This window comes from Cygnus atratus, chromosome Z (genome assembly GCF_013377495.2).
Source record: "Cygnus atratus isolate AKBS03 ecotype Queensland, Australia chromosome Z, CAtr_DNAZoo_HiC_assembly, whole genome shotgun sequence".
Classification (NCBI taxonomy): domain Eukaryota; kingdom Metazoa; phylum Chordata; class Aves; order Anseriformes; family Anatidae; genus Cygnus; species Cygnus atratus.
The window spans coordinates 73,451,200-73,467,317 of NC_066396.1; the positions used below are offsets into that span (position 1 = coordinate 73,451,200).

At 43.8% G+C, this 16,118-nt stretch overlaps 1 protein-coding gene across 1 annotated transcript in view; it reads left to right on the forward strand.

The window, feature by feature from the left end:
* The first annotated feature begins 1,582 nt into the window (after positions 1-1,582).
* SVEP1 (sushi, von Willebrand factor type A, EGF and pentraxin domain containing 1) overlaps positions 1,583-16,118 on the forward strand; it is a 127,381-nt gene continuing 112,845 nt past the window's right edge. The window contains exon 1 of the mRNA XM_035564545.2: positions 1,583-2,177. Within this exon, the coding sequence (XP_035420438.2) occupies positions 1,665-2,177 (513 nt within the window). The 5' untranslated portion in view covers positions 1,583-1,664. The remainder of the gene's footprint in view (positions 2,178-16,118) is intronic.

The window sequence follows — 16,118 nt, forward strand, 5'->3', positions numbered from 1 at the left end:
CTGCTGTTGTTTTCACACTCAGTCATTCCCGACTGTGGTCTCTCATGCTGGCAGTACAGGAGCTGCATATGAAAACTGACCATCAACATGAATCGTTCTTGCTTTGCTAATCATGTTTCCAATTCATCCTCCTTTCCTTTGCTTTTGAGTCCCACAGTGCATTATAAATCTGAATCTGATTAGTGTTACAAAAACATGGGGAAAACAAGGGAACTGACAGTTACCTTGCCAACAAACTAAATTGGCCTAGAGAAAATTACTTGTTGATTATGACCTGAACACTCATGAGTAACAGGAACACGTCACAACTGCAATCATCCACTTTAGTTAGGAGCACCTTGTAGAAACCACACTTCTCCTCCGCTTTCACCTCCTCTTGGCTATACTTTTCCATCCTCCATTCCGGGCTCTGCAGAGACTGACATGGTCTCTAGCCCGGTATAATTTAGTTGAAGAGTGTTTTAAGGCGTGCTAGTGGTGCTACTCAGACGACACTGAATGCAATTGGGACGAGATCTCTTTCATCCTCCGAAGAGCAACGGAGTAAAGCAATTTGCTGCGGGTTTCAGTGGTTGTAGCAACTTCCATCTGCCCCCTTGAAGACAAGAAGGTTGCCTGTTACTGCAGGGGCAACGCAGAGCAGCCCAGGCACGATGCTGCAGCCTCGTTTCACTGTCACAAAAAAAAAAAAAAAAAAAAAAAAGACACGTTTACTGATCCACTCCATCAGCTGCACACCGTTCGGAACCAAAACTCCTCTTCACACACTTCTCTAGCAGTGTCTGATTGCTATCTCCTCTTCGAGCACTATGTGGCAAAAGTGTACCTAAGAAACACGTTTTTGTGAGGCAGTCAGACCACCGCACACATCTAACACCCTGCTGGAACCGTGTATCAAATGCATCGTTTCCCTAATTAAACGGTATCTTCTCTCACGTAGTCTCTTGCCATTTGCAGTGGAATTTGAGTGTTGGGGAAAGTCAAAGGAGCAATATTGGATATTCCGTCGGCAGAAGAGAGGCTAAACAATTCAATTAAATTTAAATGTGGGGTTTGACTTGCAAATGTACCGCTGTTCCTGTGGGATCCACGACACCGTTAAGCGGCAACAGAAGTACGTAAAAGCAGAGGGAACGACAGGAAAGTGAGTAAGGGAAGGAAAAACACCGAGGAAGGAAAAGAGCTGAAATGTCTCACACGGCGAGTCAGCGCACTCCGAGGGAAATTTTCGGACACCGAGTTACTGCTCGGGACAGAGCAGGCTGACACTGAACCAGCGGCTGAAGGGAACCGCAGCTCACAAGTCCCAGCGCACCTCGCAGCAGCCCAGAGAAGGACATTTTCTCAGAAAAACCGTGCCCCCCCCTCCCGGGGCTCGGTCGGGGGGTCCCGGGGCTGTGCAGGGGGGTCTCTTTGGGAGCTCCATGCAGCGGGGCGCCGCGGGGACCCCCCCACACACACCCAGCACACCGCCCCGTCCCGTGTCCCCCCACCCCCGGCACCCATCGGGGCGGTCCGGGGCGGTCCGGGGAGGGAGGACACAGGGGCGGGGGGGATTAAAGGGGCGCGGGTACCTGCTGGGGGCCGCCCTGCGAGGAGGTGTGGCGACAAGGGGGCGACCGGCCGCCCTCCGCCCGAGCCGCCGGCGTCCGCCCGCGCCCGCCATGTGGCCGCTGGTGGCCCTGTGCTGCCTGGGGGGGCTGTCGCTGGCGCTGCCGCAGAGCCCCCGGGCGCCCACATTCGCCTCGCCGGCCCTGGCCGCCCCTCCGGCGGCGGCGGCGGCGGCGGCGGCGGCGGCATCGCTGCCCGACACGACGGGGAGCCGCGTGGAGCGGCTGGGCCGCGCCTTCAAGCGCCAGGTGCGGCGCCTGCGGGCGCGCAGCGGGCGGCTGGAGCTGGTCTTCCTGGTGGACGAGTCGTCGAGCGTGGGGCCGGCCAACTTCGCCAGCGAGCTGCGCTTCGTCAAGAAGCTGCTCTCCGACTTCCCCGTCGTGCCCGCGGCCACGCGCGTCGCCATCGTCACCTTCTCCTCGCGCAGCAACGTGGCGCCCCGCGTGGACTACATCTCGCGGCGGCGGCCGCAGCAGCACAAGTGCGCCCTGCTGGGACGCGAGATCCCCGCCATCGCCTACCGCGGCGGCGGCACCTACACCAAGGGCGCCTTCCAGCAGGCGGCGGTGAGCGCCCGGGGGAGGCACGCGGGGTGGTGTTGGGGGGGGGGGGGCGGGAAGTCGGGGTCTGCCCGTGGTGGGGGTCCGGAGTGGGGTTCTGCCCGTGGTGGGGGGGTGGGGTGGTGTGGGCTAACGTGTGGTGGTGTGAACGTCCCTGTGGTGTGAGTGTGGTCCTGCGTGTGGTGGTGGTGCTCCGAAGTGTGGTCTTCCATGTGGTGGTGGTGGTGTGGGGTAGGGTCCTCCTTCTGGTGGTGGTGCTGTGGAGAGTGGTCCTGCATGTGGTGGTGGTGGAGTGGCGTGGGGTCTTCCATGTGGTGGTGGTGTGGTGTAGGATCCTCTTTCTGTTGGGGGCATATGGTGTGCATGTAGTGGTGGTGGTGCTGTTGAGAGTGGTCCTGCTTGTGGCAGTGCTGTGGAGTGTGGTCTTGCCTGTGGTGGTGATGGAGTGGTGTAAGGTCTTCCATGTGGTGGAGGTGTGGGGTATGAGCCTCCCTGTGGGCGTGGGTGATGTCCTGCATGTCCTGGTGGCATGTGTCCTGCGTGTGGTGCTGGTGATGCTTGTGGTGGTGGTGTGGAGTGTGATCCTCTGTGGTAGTACTGTGGAGTGTGGTCTTCCATGTGGTGATGGTGTGGGTTATGATCCGTGGGGCCCGGGGGGGGGGATGGTCCTGCATGTGGTGGTGGTGGTGGTGGTGTAGCATCTGTTCCTACACATGATGGTGGTATGTGGTCCAGGCTGTGGTGGTCATGGTGCTCCATGTGGTTGTTGGTGCTGTGGAATATGGTCCTCCTTGAGGTGGTGGTAGTGTGTGATCCTCCATGCTGTGGTGGTGTGTGGCCCTCCGTGTGGCAGTGGTGTGGAGTGTGATCCTGTGTGCAGTGACGGTGGCGTGTGATCCTCCATGTATTGGTGGTGTGGAGTGTGGTCCAGTGTGTGGTAGAGGTGGTTCTGCTGGTGGTGGTGATGTAGGGTATGATCCTCTTGGTGGTAGTGATGATTCTCTTGGTGGTGGTGGTGTGGAGTGTGGTCCTCCACGTGGTGGTGGGGTGTGTGATCCTGCATGCGGTGGTGTCAAGGTGCACGGAGCTACACGGTGGTGTGGGACATGGCGTAGTCTGGTCAGGGCGACTTGTCACCGTCATTCCATACTGCCTGCGCTTGCAGCCCCTCTGTTCTCTGCAGCAGTTGCAAATAAATGCATGAAATGTGCTCGTTGAAGGAGGGTGGACGCAGTTTCAGAAGTGACAGAGATACATACGAGACAAGTCTGGCATCTGCCTCGCTTCTTGGCAGTGGGACCCAGTTCCCCGGTAGCTGTCAGCAGTCAGGGATGTCTACATACTGTTGCCAGGTGACTATTTCACTCGCTAATGACTGACATAGGTGCCCTCAGGCTGTGTGTCACGTACCAATAAATAGAAGCATGCCCAGGAACATTTCCAGGCGCTGGAATGGCACCGTCTGTGGTGTTAAGTTGTTACTCAGTCCCATGGCACAAGTGTGGTCAGGGCAGATCCTGGGCATATGCTGGCACTTGTGCATGCTAGGGAGGATTCCCAGTAGACACTGGTGGACAGCCAGTCTGCTCTGGAAGCTTTCTTATGAGGGTAGACTGTGCTGTTCCTGGCCATTTGGCCTCTGTGTGCAAGAGCATTCCCAAGCAAGTCCAATTTTTTGGTATTTTTATGTCTAATTTCTGGTAGTGAGCTGTAGCTGATCATCGATTGTATTTTTCTTGAAACATCTTAGGTGCTCGTTTGTAGCTGGTGAGCGAGGCTGCAAGATGTCCATCAGTGTTAGGCTTATGAAGCTGGAAATGATTATTCTCTTCTTCACGTTTGGCAGGAGACAGGCAAACCATTTTCCAGTGTGCCCTGAGTTACACGTGGAAAACGTGCTTTAGGAAAACACATTCCTGTGTTAGATCTTCCATTCTGGAATCAAGATTTGATGCGGATCCATCTCAGAGATGTTATGTGGAAAAAGTTAATGATACAAGTTTAAAATATTGTTACAAACAAAACGTAACTTAAAGAAATGCTGCTTTCTTGGAAGTGTAGACTTAACTAATCATACCTTTGAAATGAAATAAACAAAAGTTCAGAAACCTACAATTTATTTTTATGAGCACAGCTAAGCCTTGTGGATACCACAGCGTCGTTGTCATTTTACACTGTGGTCCCAGGAGAACATGGGAAGAAGAACATTCACATGGTGGCAGAGAGAATTGAGATAGAGTAACACAGTTAAATTTTGCACGGTTTGCTGACTTTTGGTTGAAGATGCTGTCCTGTGGTTTTGTTCAGTGTGTCTTCTTCATGTGAGACAAATTGCAGCTTCGGGGAATACTGTCCTTTCTAGGACTCTTCAGAGAACGACTGTTCTATGTTTGAAATACCACTGCTGGAACAAATTTAGAGAAGTATTTTAAGTATTACAAAGTTGGTGTTCCCTATGGACTCTTATATTGCTGTCCTTTGTTTCTAACTGTCTTTTGCTAAAATTGATACTATTTTTTTCTTTCACTTTCCTAAAATGTCGCATTTTTATTCTTATACTTTAATGTGGTGTTTCTTCTGCTTCTAACCAGAATTCTCTGCTTGTTTTCCAAAACCAAAAGCATCTGCAAAGCATGGCAAACTCTAACAAATAGTTAAGTGTCGTAGTAACAGAAAACTAAGGAAAGTGCATCACTACTATAATCCTGGCACTTACTCTCCATGTCTCAAAGTGAGTCGCTCAAGTCCGTGACAGTTCTATGGAAGAATGAGGCACAGACAGGGATAAATGAATTCTGTAAGGTCATCAGGCCGGTCGGTGGCGTACCTGGGAGTGGGATGTAGTAAATGAACAGGAGCACGATATACTTAATATTTACTGTAACAGAACCCGTGGCAGCAACACTCTTCACTGAACATCCCCTGAATGCAGAGCTACTCAGTTTCACCAAATGTTGCAAGTTCATTCAGTGTCCATCTTCTCCCAAAAAAAAAGCGGGGTTGGTTCTCCTTGGCTCTGCAGTTTTGTACCCTCTTTAGAGGTGCTTTTCAGAGAAGTTTATTGCAGAGCTTCTGCATTTTGTCAGAGCTGTCCATGCGTACGTGTGGACCAATCTTCGACAAAATTCCTACCCAGCAGATTAAAGACACCTCGTATAAGGTACGTAGAAATATGTGTCTTTGTACCACAAAAGACAGCAGCTACTATCAGTGTTTAGTTTTGTGACCCTGTTTGGGATTTCATGGCACACTTGAGCTAGCAATCATTAGATACGTCTACTGATGTAAGAAAGCCTGGTATTTGTGTTACTTTTCTCAGTGATCCAGGTGTCAGAGTTTCTGTTGCCATGGTCTTTTTTTCCAGAGCTCCAGAGACAGGACTTAATTGCAGGTTTGGGAAAAACAATCCACTTTGTCCTATCTTTAGTTCATCCAAGAGGTTGATCCATTGCAATTACATGCACCACAGACATCTTACGTTAGCTTCAGATTGCAGGAATTTGATGGTGTGTTTGTTGTGCTGGCTAGTTAAAGTTCCCCAGTGAAGGGAAGTTTTTCAGGTTTGGATTCTGAGTGGTTTAATAACATTTCAAGGTGAGTTTTGCTTAGCCATTATCAGTGTTGTGTTCATCTGCACACACGCTAGAATGTTTTTGAATATAATTTTACTCTTAAAATTTAGTTTCTTACGTCTGTAAGAAGCACTACTTACACCTTCCTGCTAGCTCATAAAGTGTGGTGGCCTCCAGGCCAACCTTCCAGATGCTGTAGTTTTTTCTTGTTATTTGACTACTGACTTCATATTTACAGGTCATAGGAGGTTTGTGATTTTAACTTTGTTTGTTAGCATATAAGGCAGGAGAAGAAAGAACAGTAGGGAACTGGGTACTGAATCTGGACCTTTGGCAAGTATCAGTCAAAACCCCTGTATGCTGCTTCTAAAACTAGATGGCGAGATGGCATCTACTTTGACATAACACAGGGTCTGTTTCAAGCAGTTGGAGTAAATAACAGCTTTGTTGGAGGTACTTTTTTCTGTGTCTTGGATTCCCAAGATGTTAGCACTGACTGAAATTTAAGATGCTGCAGTCCTCACCTTATGGCTGAAAGCTGTAGCTTGAGTAAGACTGAAAATTTATTCAACAATAGCATCTATGCAATCAGATAAAATGTGGCTTGCCCTATGTATATGTCTTGTATGATATCTAGAGTAGTTAATATAAAAATGGAGAGAGAGTTTTGGCATGAAGTCATTCAGAATTCAGTTTTAAGATCAACAAAACTTCCTTCAAAGGACATCCATACATGTGGCTTAAGACTCATTTTCTTATTTGTATAGACTGTGCATCTTAAGAAGAACAGATGTTGAGTTATAAAACATACTTAGCATAACAAAATATCTGTTAAAGCAGTTATTTAGAGGTATGAACTTAGAGGCAGTCCTTCCTGTAATGTGTATGTAACCAGAAATAGTGTAAGGAAGGGGAAGAAACTAAGCTCACTCATTCAAAACTCTTTTGGCTTCAGTTTTTCTCGTCGTGAGTTGATGGGACAGCACAAACCGCTTGCAGCAGATGTTAAGCAGATTGCTTTCTGCATTCTGGAACGCTGCAGGGCTGTTGCGACAGTGAGGAAATAGCTGAAGCAGAAATGAAGAAAGTACAGGCAGGCCTGAGGAAGCGGTGCTGCCGCTATTGAAGGGATGCGCCTAAAGCCCAAAGACCTCCCTTTAGTGTGAAGTGCTGAATTTCCCAGATGTAGGTACCCGACACTCCCTATTCCAAAACCTCAGCATGCTGCTGGAGTACATGAAAGAGTGTTTCGTTTGGAGCTTCTGATCCTGAGAGGTAACCAGTGCCATCAGCACCCACGGCACCTTGGGGGAGCGTTCTGTGTTTCTTCCCAGATTGATCAAGAAATAGTAATGGGACCATCTCATACCAGAGCAGGAATTCAATGGTATGTCCTCAGTGCCCAAGATACTAACTGTAGTCACAGTTACATGCTTGCTAGCAGAAAAAAGAGGGCTCTGTCTTTATCGCTGGACAATTTATATGGCCTGAAGCTGCCCTGATTGTTAGGGGCTAAAAAAGATTAAAATAAAAATGATTTAAACTACTCCATGTAGCAGCCTTTTGACAAAATAGTAATAGCTGCTTCTCAGAAGACAGGCCATGTTCTGTCTTCCAATGTAAGTAAAATGGCAATTCTTCAAAACTGGACTTGGAAGTCGTAGGCTGCAGTGCTCTTGAGCTGAAGTCAGAGTTTACTTACCCATAGCCAATCCCTAAATAGCCAAGTTAATTGTTCTAAGCAACTGGGCAATAGTAGCTGAGAAAGGCTGTGGTTGTTGCTCTGTGTTGTGACAATTGTTACGTTAAAAAGCTGGGCATTTTGCTTTTGTAGTTCAGCTATGCTCCACTGAAGTCAGTCGTATATGTAAGTGGAAGGTCTGCCACAACACCTACAGACTCAAGTGACACACTTTCTATTTCTGACTGCATCTGGTCTTTAAAAATAAAATCTGGCTTTTGTATCTAACCTGATCGTGAGGGAGCATGACAAACAGCCAGCCAGTATGACAGATTTGGTGTTCTGTTATCATCCAATTAACAAACATGAAAAAAATGACCCTCAAAAGAATGTAAGCACATATCAATTTAGGATAAACAAATTTAATGCTTATTTAATGCTTGTTTAAATATGCAGTGGTTGGTTTGTTTCTTCTATACATCAGAAGCATGAAAGCACAAGATGCAGCGTTGTTACCCACTAAGAACAGTTGGCCTATAACTTCAATGCATTTTCAGGTTCAGTATCTCATTTTGAAATTAAAAATTGTTGAATCAAAAGGAGTTGAAAAAAAATCTTACCTTGTGTTTTTGGGTTTTTTTTTTGAAAAAAAAAAAAAAGTAATATCATCTCATTGAAAAGATTTGCATTTAGAGTTGTGTATGTTGTCAGTTTACCAAAAATGTGTTTATGGATTTCTGTTCCTATCTCTAAATATAAGATGGTGGCTTTGGTCAGATGGAGCTGACAGAGTATTTGACAGCAGTGGGCTTCTGTGAGTCCTGAAACAGCCTTGGAGTTAAAGGTTACGGTGAAAAATATAGAAGTCAACCTGTTTTACCTCTGTGGTCACCTTTGAAATTGCTTAGCTGGTTGTTAACAATCACTGAGCAAACTGGGAGTGGAGTTCCTGTCAGCCAGCATTACAGTCAGCTCTAAATTACCACTTTTAATCATTGTGGTGTTTGTGAAAAGTACTTGTCCCTGCATACTGCAGTTTTGCGTAGGTTTTGCTCACAAGATTAATACAGCAGGGTCAGAGTCAGGACACACATCTGCACACTGTTCATTATTGTCTTTGGGCCTAGTCTGAAATGGGCCCACCTTAGAGATTTATGAAATAATTACATTTTTCTCTGCCTTATTGGCCAGGACTGGTGAAAAGTTCTAGGTTTAACATCATTTATGAAGCTAAGTGGAGTTACCTGGTAGAAACCTACTTGTTGGAAATTGGTCTGTTTCTGCTCCCAGAATTGTGTTTTGCTTCTGTGTAACCAGAAGCGTGTGGTTTGGAAGTTTGGTATTTAGCAGACTGGACATTTATTATCTTCCCTTTAAGTTAAGTGTAATTTGTTTTTAAAATGTTAAAATAACGTGTTTCAAAGAAGCACTGAAGGATACTGCTACCTACCCTTTTGCCTCGTCAGTTCAACAAGGTGGAGTGAGTTGATCAATGTGAGGTTCAGAAGAGAGGGGCAGCATGATTTCCAGCACAGACTCAAGCACCTCAGCCTGGGAGTTTGACATCCCTACAGAGACCTCCCTCAGGGCCATTCCCACCAGCAGCACCTCCGTACGGCATTTCTAGCTGAAGCTCTATTCCACCATCTCCCTCTCCGTTGGGTATACAGGCAGCTGCAGGTGCGTAGATAGAGCATGTAACTCCAGACTCTGAACTGATGTAAACACCTACTTCCTCTCCCTTATTCTCCATGATTTTCCCTCTCCAGTATCCCTAAAAGCAATAAACTTGTTAGTTCTGATCCAAAACAAAAAATACTAGTGAGCATTCTTCTGTTCTTCGTTGCTTTTCAAAGAATTGTATTTCGTGGCGTGAAAAAGTCACTTACCTCTTCTCTTTAACACTATGAACCTCATGCCCTTCCAAATTGCAGTTTGTCTTTGAATACACTCCAAGAGTATGTTAATGCAAGTATTAGGGGGTAAGTAACAGCAATGCAAAATGTTACATATAAATGAATTGTTATCAAACGGAGTGGTTTGCAGTACTTTCATGCAGTGTCTATGGCTTACTAAAACCTGGCCTGAAAGTGTGAAAGTTACCATCTACCCTTACACTTCTGCACAGCTCTTGGCCTAGAAATTTTCTTACACAACTTTATCTGAGAATGGCACACCAGTCCACAGAAGAACTTGAAGTCCCCTTTTTTCTTCGATTTTGAGATGCTCATTGTGGCATATTGTTTGTTTATTGCCTCGTGCACTGCTACGAGTTTGGGCAGTGGTACTCAGATGTTTGTGGTTATAGATAGCAGAAAGAAAAACTTTGACGCCGAGTGAGATTTGGTCTAAGTCATAGTCTTCATGAAAATCTATAGAAAGCACATCAGTTTTTACTAGTTTCCAGTTGACTGACTGTGTTTCCTGAGTGTTCTTCATAGAGTTGTAAGGCTGAAAAAACCCTTATGGGTATATCACTTCATCCCTCCTTTAACTGCATAGTGCTTTGTGACTTCCATTTCTGAAGAGTACCTCTTGGTGATGCTGCATAGGGTAGAGTTGAATGATGAGCTGATGCTTTCTTTCTCATCTGCTTTGACTAGGAGATTGCCTGCACTTGGAGCCTTTCAGAAGCAAAGAAACTGTTACAGTGTTTAAGAGAGGTCCTAGGGAACGGTGCAAATAGCCAATTTTAGTAATGGCATGGATTTTGCTGAGGTGGTGTATATTAGTCATCTGAAGTCTGCTTTTCGTTTCTGTGGGAGACCCTTTCATTTTTACCTATTCCACCAGTGTTGGTCTGTTCTAGTCTTGTTGATGCTCTTGAGTTGGTATGTGCAAAGCATAAAAAAAAAAAACAAAGAAGTACCGCTTTCTTTAAAAAGTGGGCAACCGTAGGAGAATGTTCTCATCTCAGCCCAAAGAAGGGTGTTCTCTCTTGTTGCTGGGTTGGTACCACCAGGGAGTTGGGCGCTACCAATGCAGAAACCCACATTACTGGGTATTTGTTCCCTGTCCTGTGATCGGGGACCTACTTCAGTTGGTTTCCCTGGGCTGCAGAAGCTGGTCTAACTCCAACCTTTACAATGTCTCGTGATCAGAACACATTTAACATTTTTCGTAACTTTAACTTCTAAGAATTGAGGTGGATGTTCCTGCCTGGAAGGACCTGCCTGGCACAGTGTACAGCAGTTTTCCTGAACTGTGTTGTGTCAACCAGCTAGGTAGGTGAGGAGGAGAGGAGGTTTGGGAATGCAAAGAGAGGTGTGCCAACACCCACTGTGTTGCTTGTCTGCTAAGACAAGCCTCCCTTAAAAGGCAGACTCATTATTTACAGCCTAGTACCACAAAGCCTCCAGCCATTTCCTGGTGCAACAACATAAAACAGGTGGAAGAAAGGTAGGAAACATGAGATATTGCTGCAGGAATTGGCATGAGTCTCATTGATACAATAGCAGAAGTAACAGGACAATGAAATAAACCTTTCATTGCTATAGCATCTGGATTATCTTTTCATAAATGTTTTAAGAGTAGATTACTTTTCCTGAGAAAACCATTTTCTCTCCTTTTCTCTCAGAGACTTTGCTGGAGTGGCCTGACACTCAGTACCCTTTGATCCCCACTCCTTTAGAGTTAGCACCTTCACAGAGAAATTAGTTTTACCATGTGCTTTTCTCCAGAGACACGAAGCCAAACCAGAAACATTACTAGGTGATTTGTTCCTGGAATAGGAAAGACATTTATAATTTTGAAGAGGTCAAGGGGAAAAAAGTTGTTTTATTTATAATACATTTCCCAGCCTTACGAGAGGTCTTTCTAGCAAAATACATCATTTTTAGCAGTACTTCCTGACATGAACCTCCGCATTAATATTCTGTTTGTAATACATTTTGCATGTTCTGTGGCACTTTTTTAGCCTCTCTCCTCTAGTTCCACTTGTTAGTGGAATTTGAAAGTTAGATTTCACAAGCAGGACAGAAGAATGCTTGTGGCTCAGAATTTTCTGACTGTCCTAGCTGCAGAAATTAAAAGCAGCGTTGCTCTTTAATAGCAATAGCAACCTTTTGCTCACATGAAGCATGTCCTTGACAAAATCTGAAAGATGTTCCGTTAACAGAGAGTTGAGGTTTGTCAAAATTACTATTTGCCACTGTTATTGTCTGTCTTCCTGCTTCCCAGTGGTTGTCTTGCTAGAAGGACCAGGGGTAAGACACAGAACACCAAGACTGGAGTGCCAACATTCTCAAGCATAGGCTCTTTATGGGACTAGGACCCTATCCAAGTTTTTGAGCTACTTCTCTATGAAGTGAACGCAATTCAAAACAAAAGCTCATGTTAATATTACACTGTTTCCCAGTCTCACCTGGTAACTTCAACTGGGAGGATGAAGAAACTCCTTGAATCTGACAGGCAGCCTATAAAAAGCTTTAACAGGCGGGTCTGTGGTGATTTGCTGAACATACACAGTATAAACAGTGAAGCAGGATGTCTAGCTGTCTGTCTTGTTTCTCTATCAAATACTCCCACACACCCCATTGGGCTGAGACAGCTCTTACCAGTGATAACTGTGTGCATGTTGCTTGATTCCAGCAGTCCTGGAGCAAAAATTCAGAAGATAATTGAGCAGTGACAGCTGGCAGTAGATAGGACAGGTCATGAAGTGTGTTTGTCCTTTGGGTATTAGTTATTCTGTTCAGCTTCTTCCCTGTGTTTTTAGAGAAATGAATGTTTAAAACAAACTCAAAAAAGTATTTGGCAGATGCACCAGTCAATAGTGGTGTGAATACTTGTCTGAAAATACATGAAGATTAATTATGTATTCAGTAAAATATTTTGGAGTCCCTTTTTTTAATTACTAGCCAAAGACTGGAGCATACCAGAGAAATCAAGTGACATCTTGATTATATTAATGATGACAATTGCTCAAAGACAAAGGAAATTGGGAAAATCTACATTTTTCAAATGAAACTCGGATCTATTAGCAAGGTGGTATTATGAATATAGCACCGAGCGCAGCAATATATGAAGACTGCAGCAGCTTTTCAAATTCCTGAGTAACTTGTTAAAAGGTTATACAGCGCCAGGAGCTGAGGAAGTGGCTATGTATATAAGATGCCTTGTCTTTTAATGTCCAGTTTAGAAGTCTAAAGGATGATGTGTTATTGTCTCTTGGAGAATAGGTGTATTCTGTTTGCTACAGTTTGGAGCTCAAAGCTGCAAGCCACCCAAATGTCCAAGTCATCAGACCTAACAGTCCCAGCACTTGTGTAGAACTGAACCTAGGTCAAAATTGTATGTGGTGGCTCCTGTGATTGCAAAAGCAGTGGTGGTTTGTGGGTTGTGTTTTTGGTTTTTGTTTGGATGGTAGGGGGAAGAAGTAGTCTTTATACAAAGACAAAATCAGGATACTCAGGACTGTGTCCATTTAGGTTTTGAGTATGTCCAAGGATGGAGAGCTTACAATGCTTCTGAGAAACCTGTGTGATCACCTTTGTAGTAAAAATACCATTTTCCACTGTTTAAGTGGAATTTTCTGTATTTTATTTTGTGTCCATTGACTCTTGTTTGCACCTCATGCTACTTCTGAGAAGAACTATTGTGAGACTTGCTGAGTTTGTACTTACCAGTTACTTAGAGATGCTGTGGAGTTCAGTGCTGTGGGTAAGCAAAAAATGAAATACTAGCATTTTTCTACAAAGATACATTTAAGAACACCACTTACTGCAAGAATCTTAATGAATAAAGTAAGTTATTGACAAGAGATTAGAATTCTCAGGTAGTCAAAAAACACTTTTAAGTTGGAGAAGTTTAAAGGATGAAGGAAAGATGACTGCATGCCATGAGAGTGACACACTGCATAAAGAAAAGACGAAAGTTGAAGATAGGATGAAAATGGATAGGAAAGACAAAAAAAAATGTATGCATAGATTACACACATGATTTTGATCACCCATTGATTATTACATAAAAGAATTGTGAGAAAATTGATAATGCCAGTATATTGTTCCACTGAAGTAAAAATCGTCGAAGTGCAAGACTAGACCAGCACAAAAATCACTGCATTTAAAATAACTTTTTTATGGTTGTTGTTGGTGGTAGTTTTCTTAACAACCTATTAGTTTTAGCACTATTTAAATATCCAGATTCACCATTTAGATATACATTTTCCCTAAACTGTTTCCCTAAACAGTTCATGCTAGGCAAACATTCCAGGAAAGCTTTTCTGATAATTTCTTATATGGAAGTAACAGCTCATTCTCTAGAGCTTGTGTAGCAGTGCAGAAGAAAGTGGCAAAAGGTACAATTGGGAAGCAAAATCTCTAACTGTAGGATATTTTTAGTTCCTCTCCTGAAAGAAGCAGCAAAAGCGAAAGACAGTATAAGATTTGATTGAGCGGAGCAATGGAAGTAGCAGTGTCTGGTGACCTAAAGAGATGCTGGTGAAATGAGATGTTTGCTGTTTTAGAGAGGGGGGCAAGGAGGTGTAGAGGAGCAATATCTGCATCATGATTTAGGGGACAATATTTGTGTTGCCACCTAGGTCTGCATTACTCCTGTGACATGACCAACTTGGGATTGCTTAGGATTCTGTGATGAGATGCCTCAACTCCATCAAAAGCTAGGGTTGATCACAGTAGGGATTTTTTTTTCCTTTCAGAATATTCATTTAGATAAAATTTCCCTCCAGGCTTGGACTTTCTGCTTTCAGGAAGAATGAAAGCAGAGGAAGCTTGAAACATGGTGAGATTCACAGAAGGATTTAGCTTTGCCATTTCCCTTTGTGAATGATACACAGCTCCCTTTCTGAACCCATCCATAAGAAATTAAGACGTTTTTGTATTTGGAATTATAGGTCAAATCTATACTTTTTTTTTCTAGTAAAGAATACTTTTCTTATTTTAGTATAAATTTAATGGTGATTATGTTGTATTATATATAGTTAGTAATATTTTTAAATGGGAATTATTTATTTTAGAGTGAATAAATGATCCTCTGGGAAAAATAATCATCTAGTCCTATGGAACACTCATCCCTTGGTTTGTAGCTTCTCTGTAATTCCTAGGGTGAAAATAAATACAATGTAAGTAGTCTATTGGTACAGCAGAGATAAATGGCTTTGTGATAAAGGGCTTTCTGTTTCATATCTGAGGCACAGCGATGGTTCTTCCTGCCCTACAACAGATAACATTCCCTTTGTAGACCTGACGTAGGTTATTCCCTGCACGGTGTACAAGGAGCAGCGTAGTTTTTGTGATTAATCTTGGATAATGTGATTGTGAAAGCTAGGTTCCAACTTAAACCTTTTAAGGCAAGCTCCTCCTGGCAAGGATCCTGGGTCTGACTGATGTTATCAGTTAGTAACGGCTTAGTTTTGTAAAGTGAGACAGATTAACCCATTTCAGTTTGTTTCCCTGTAGACAGATGTATTAATGGCAAATTCTGTATGGTTAAAATCCTCTTTAAAAGCCAAATACTGAATAAGGACGGGGATTAGGCCCAGGATCAAATGTTTATGGATTAGATGCAGAACGTGTAATTGAGGCAGTAACAAAGAGCCTCAACATTGATTGTCATTGCTGTGGCAGTTAGATGGCTGAAGAAGTCTTTGGTTTTGATTTTCTTTTACAAACTTAGCATTAGAAGCACAGAAATTGGAGGTTTAGAGGTGTTTGTGACTGTAGTTTTCGAGTTTCATTTTGCCTTGGAGTAGTGACTTTCTACAGCAGGATTTCGTACGATAACTTTTTATTGCACAAGACTTCATTTTTTAATTCTAAGGGCTGCTATTGGCACAAAGGAAATGGTGAGTCTGCCAGATATTTGTACACACTAAGCACAGATTGAATACAATACAGATGGTAATAACTTTTTGCTAATGTGAAAAGAATGTTTTATTTAAGATCTGGAAGAACTGCTGAAACTGACTGATCTGTCCTCTGAAGGAAGTGTAGACAGGAAAATGGGTACTAAAACAGTCAAAGAGGAGATGTTTCTAGTGGCCCCATGCATTATTTTGCAATCATCAAGATTATTAATTGTTTTCTTTTGTTTGTACTTATCCCTTAGTACTAATTTGTAGTAGTGATCAAATTGGCCGTGTTCTCAATTATGAAGGTCATTCAGCACTTTATTTTCAGTTATGGCTGGTGCTCAGTTTTGTTGTTAAAATCAGAAGCAGATGTGGATCTTCATACCAAAGAAGCAGGTTTCCAGGATCCTTTTAACTTCCCAGTACTGTTCAGTGGGCTCTTAAGTTTTATTTATTGAAAAACCTGACAATGTATGAAAGGACCGCAGAGCCTGGTCATGCAAGAAAAGCATCATTGCATCGATACAGTCCATGAAGTTGATGGGGACTGGCTAAATTCATGGAGCCACTGCATGCGTGCTTGCAAGTTGAGGGGTTAAGTGAACAGAAATCTAAAACCAGATTAAATTTCTGTATGAAAAATATGTGTTTCAAAGGGACTTTCTGGAGAGGAAAGGGTAGAGGTGTTTTGGAGTAGAGGAAGGTGTTAAAGTCAGGGTTAAAAGAAGCAAAAATGATGTGGAGTGCCACGCAGATATTGGAGAGAGGGGGCGAGTGATGCATCTTTGTAGTGACTGTGCATAATGCGAAGGCTTTTCAGAAGACATGACAACAAACTTTTACTTGGATTGTTAGCTGCTCTGGATGGTGGCCTGCTCTTTATG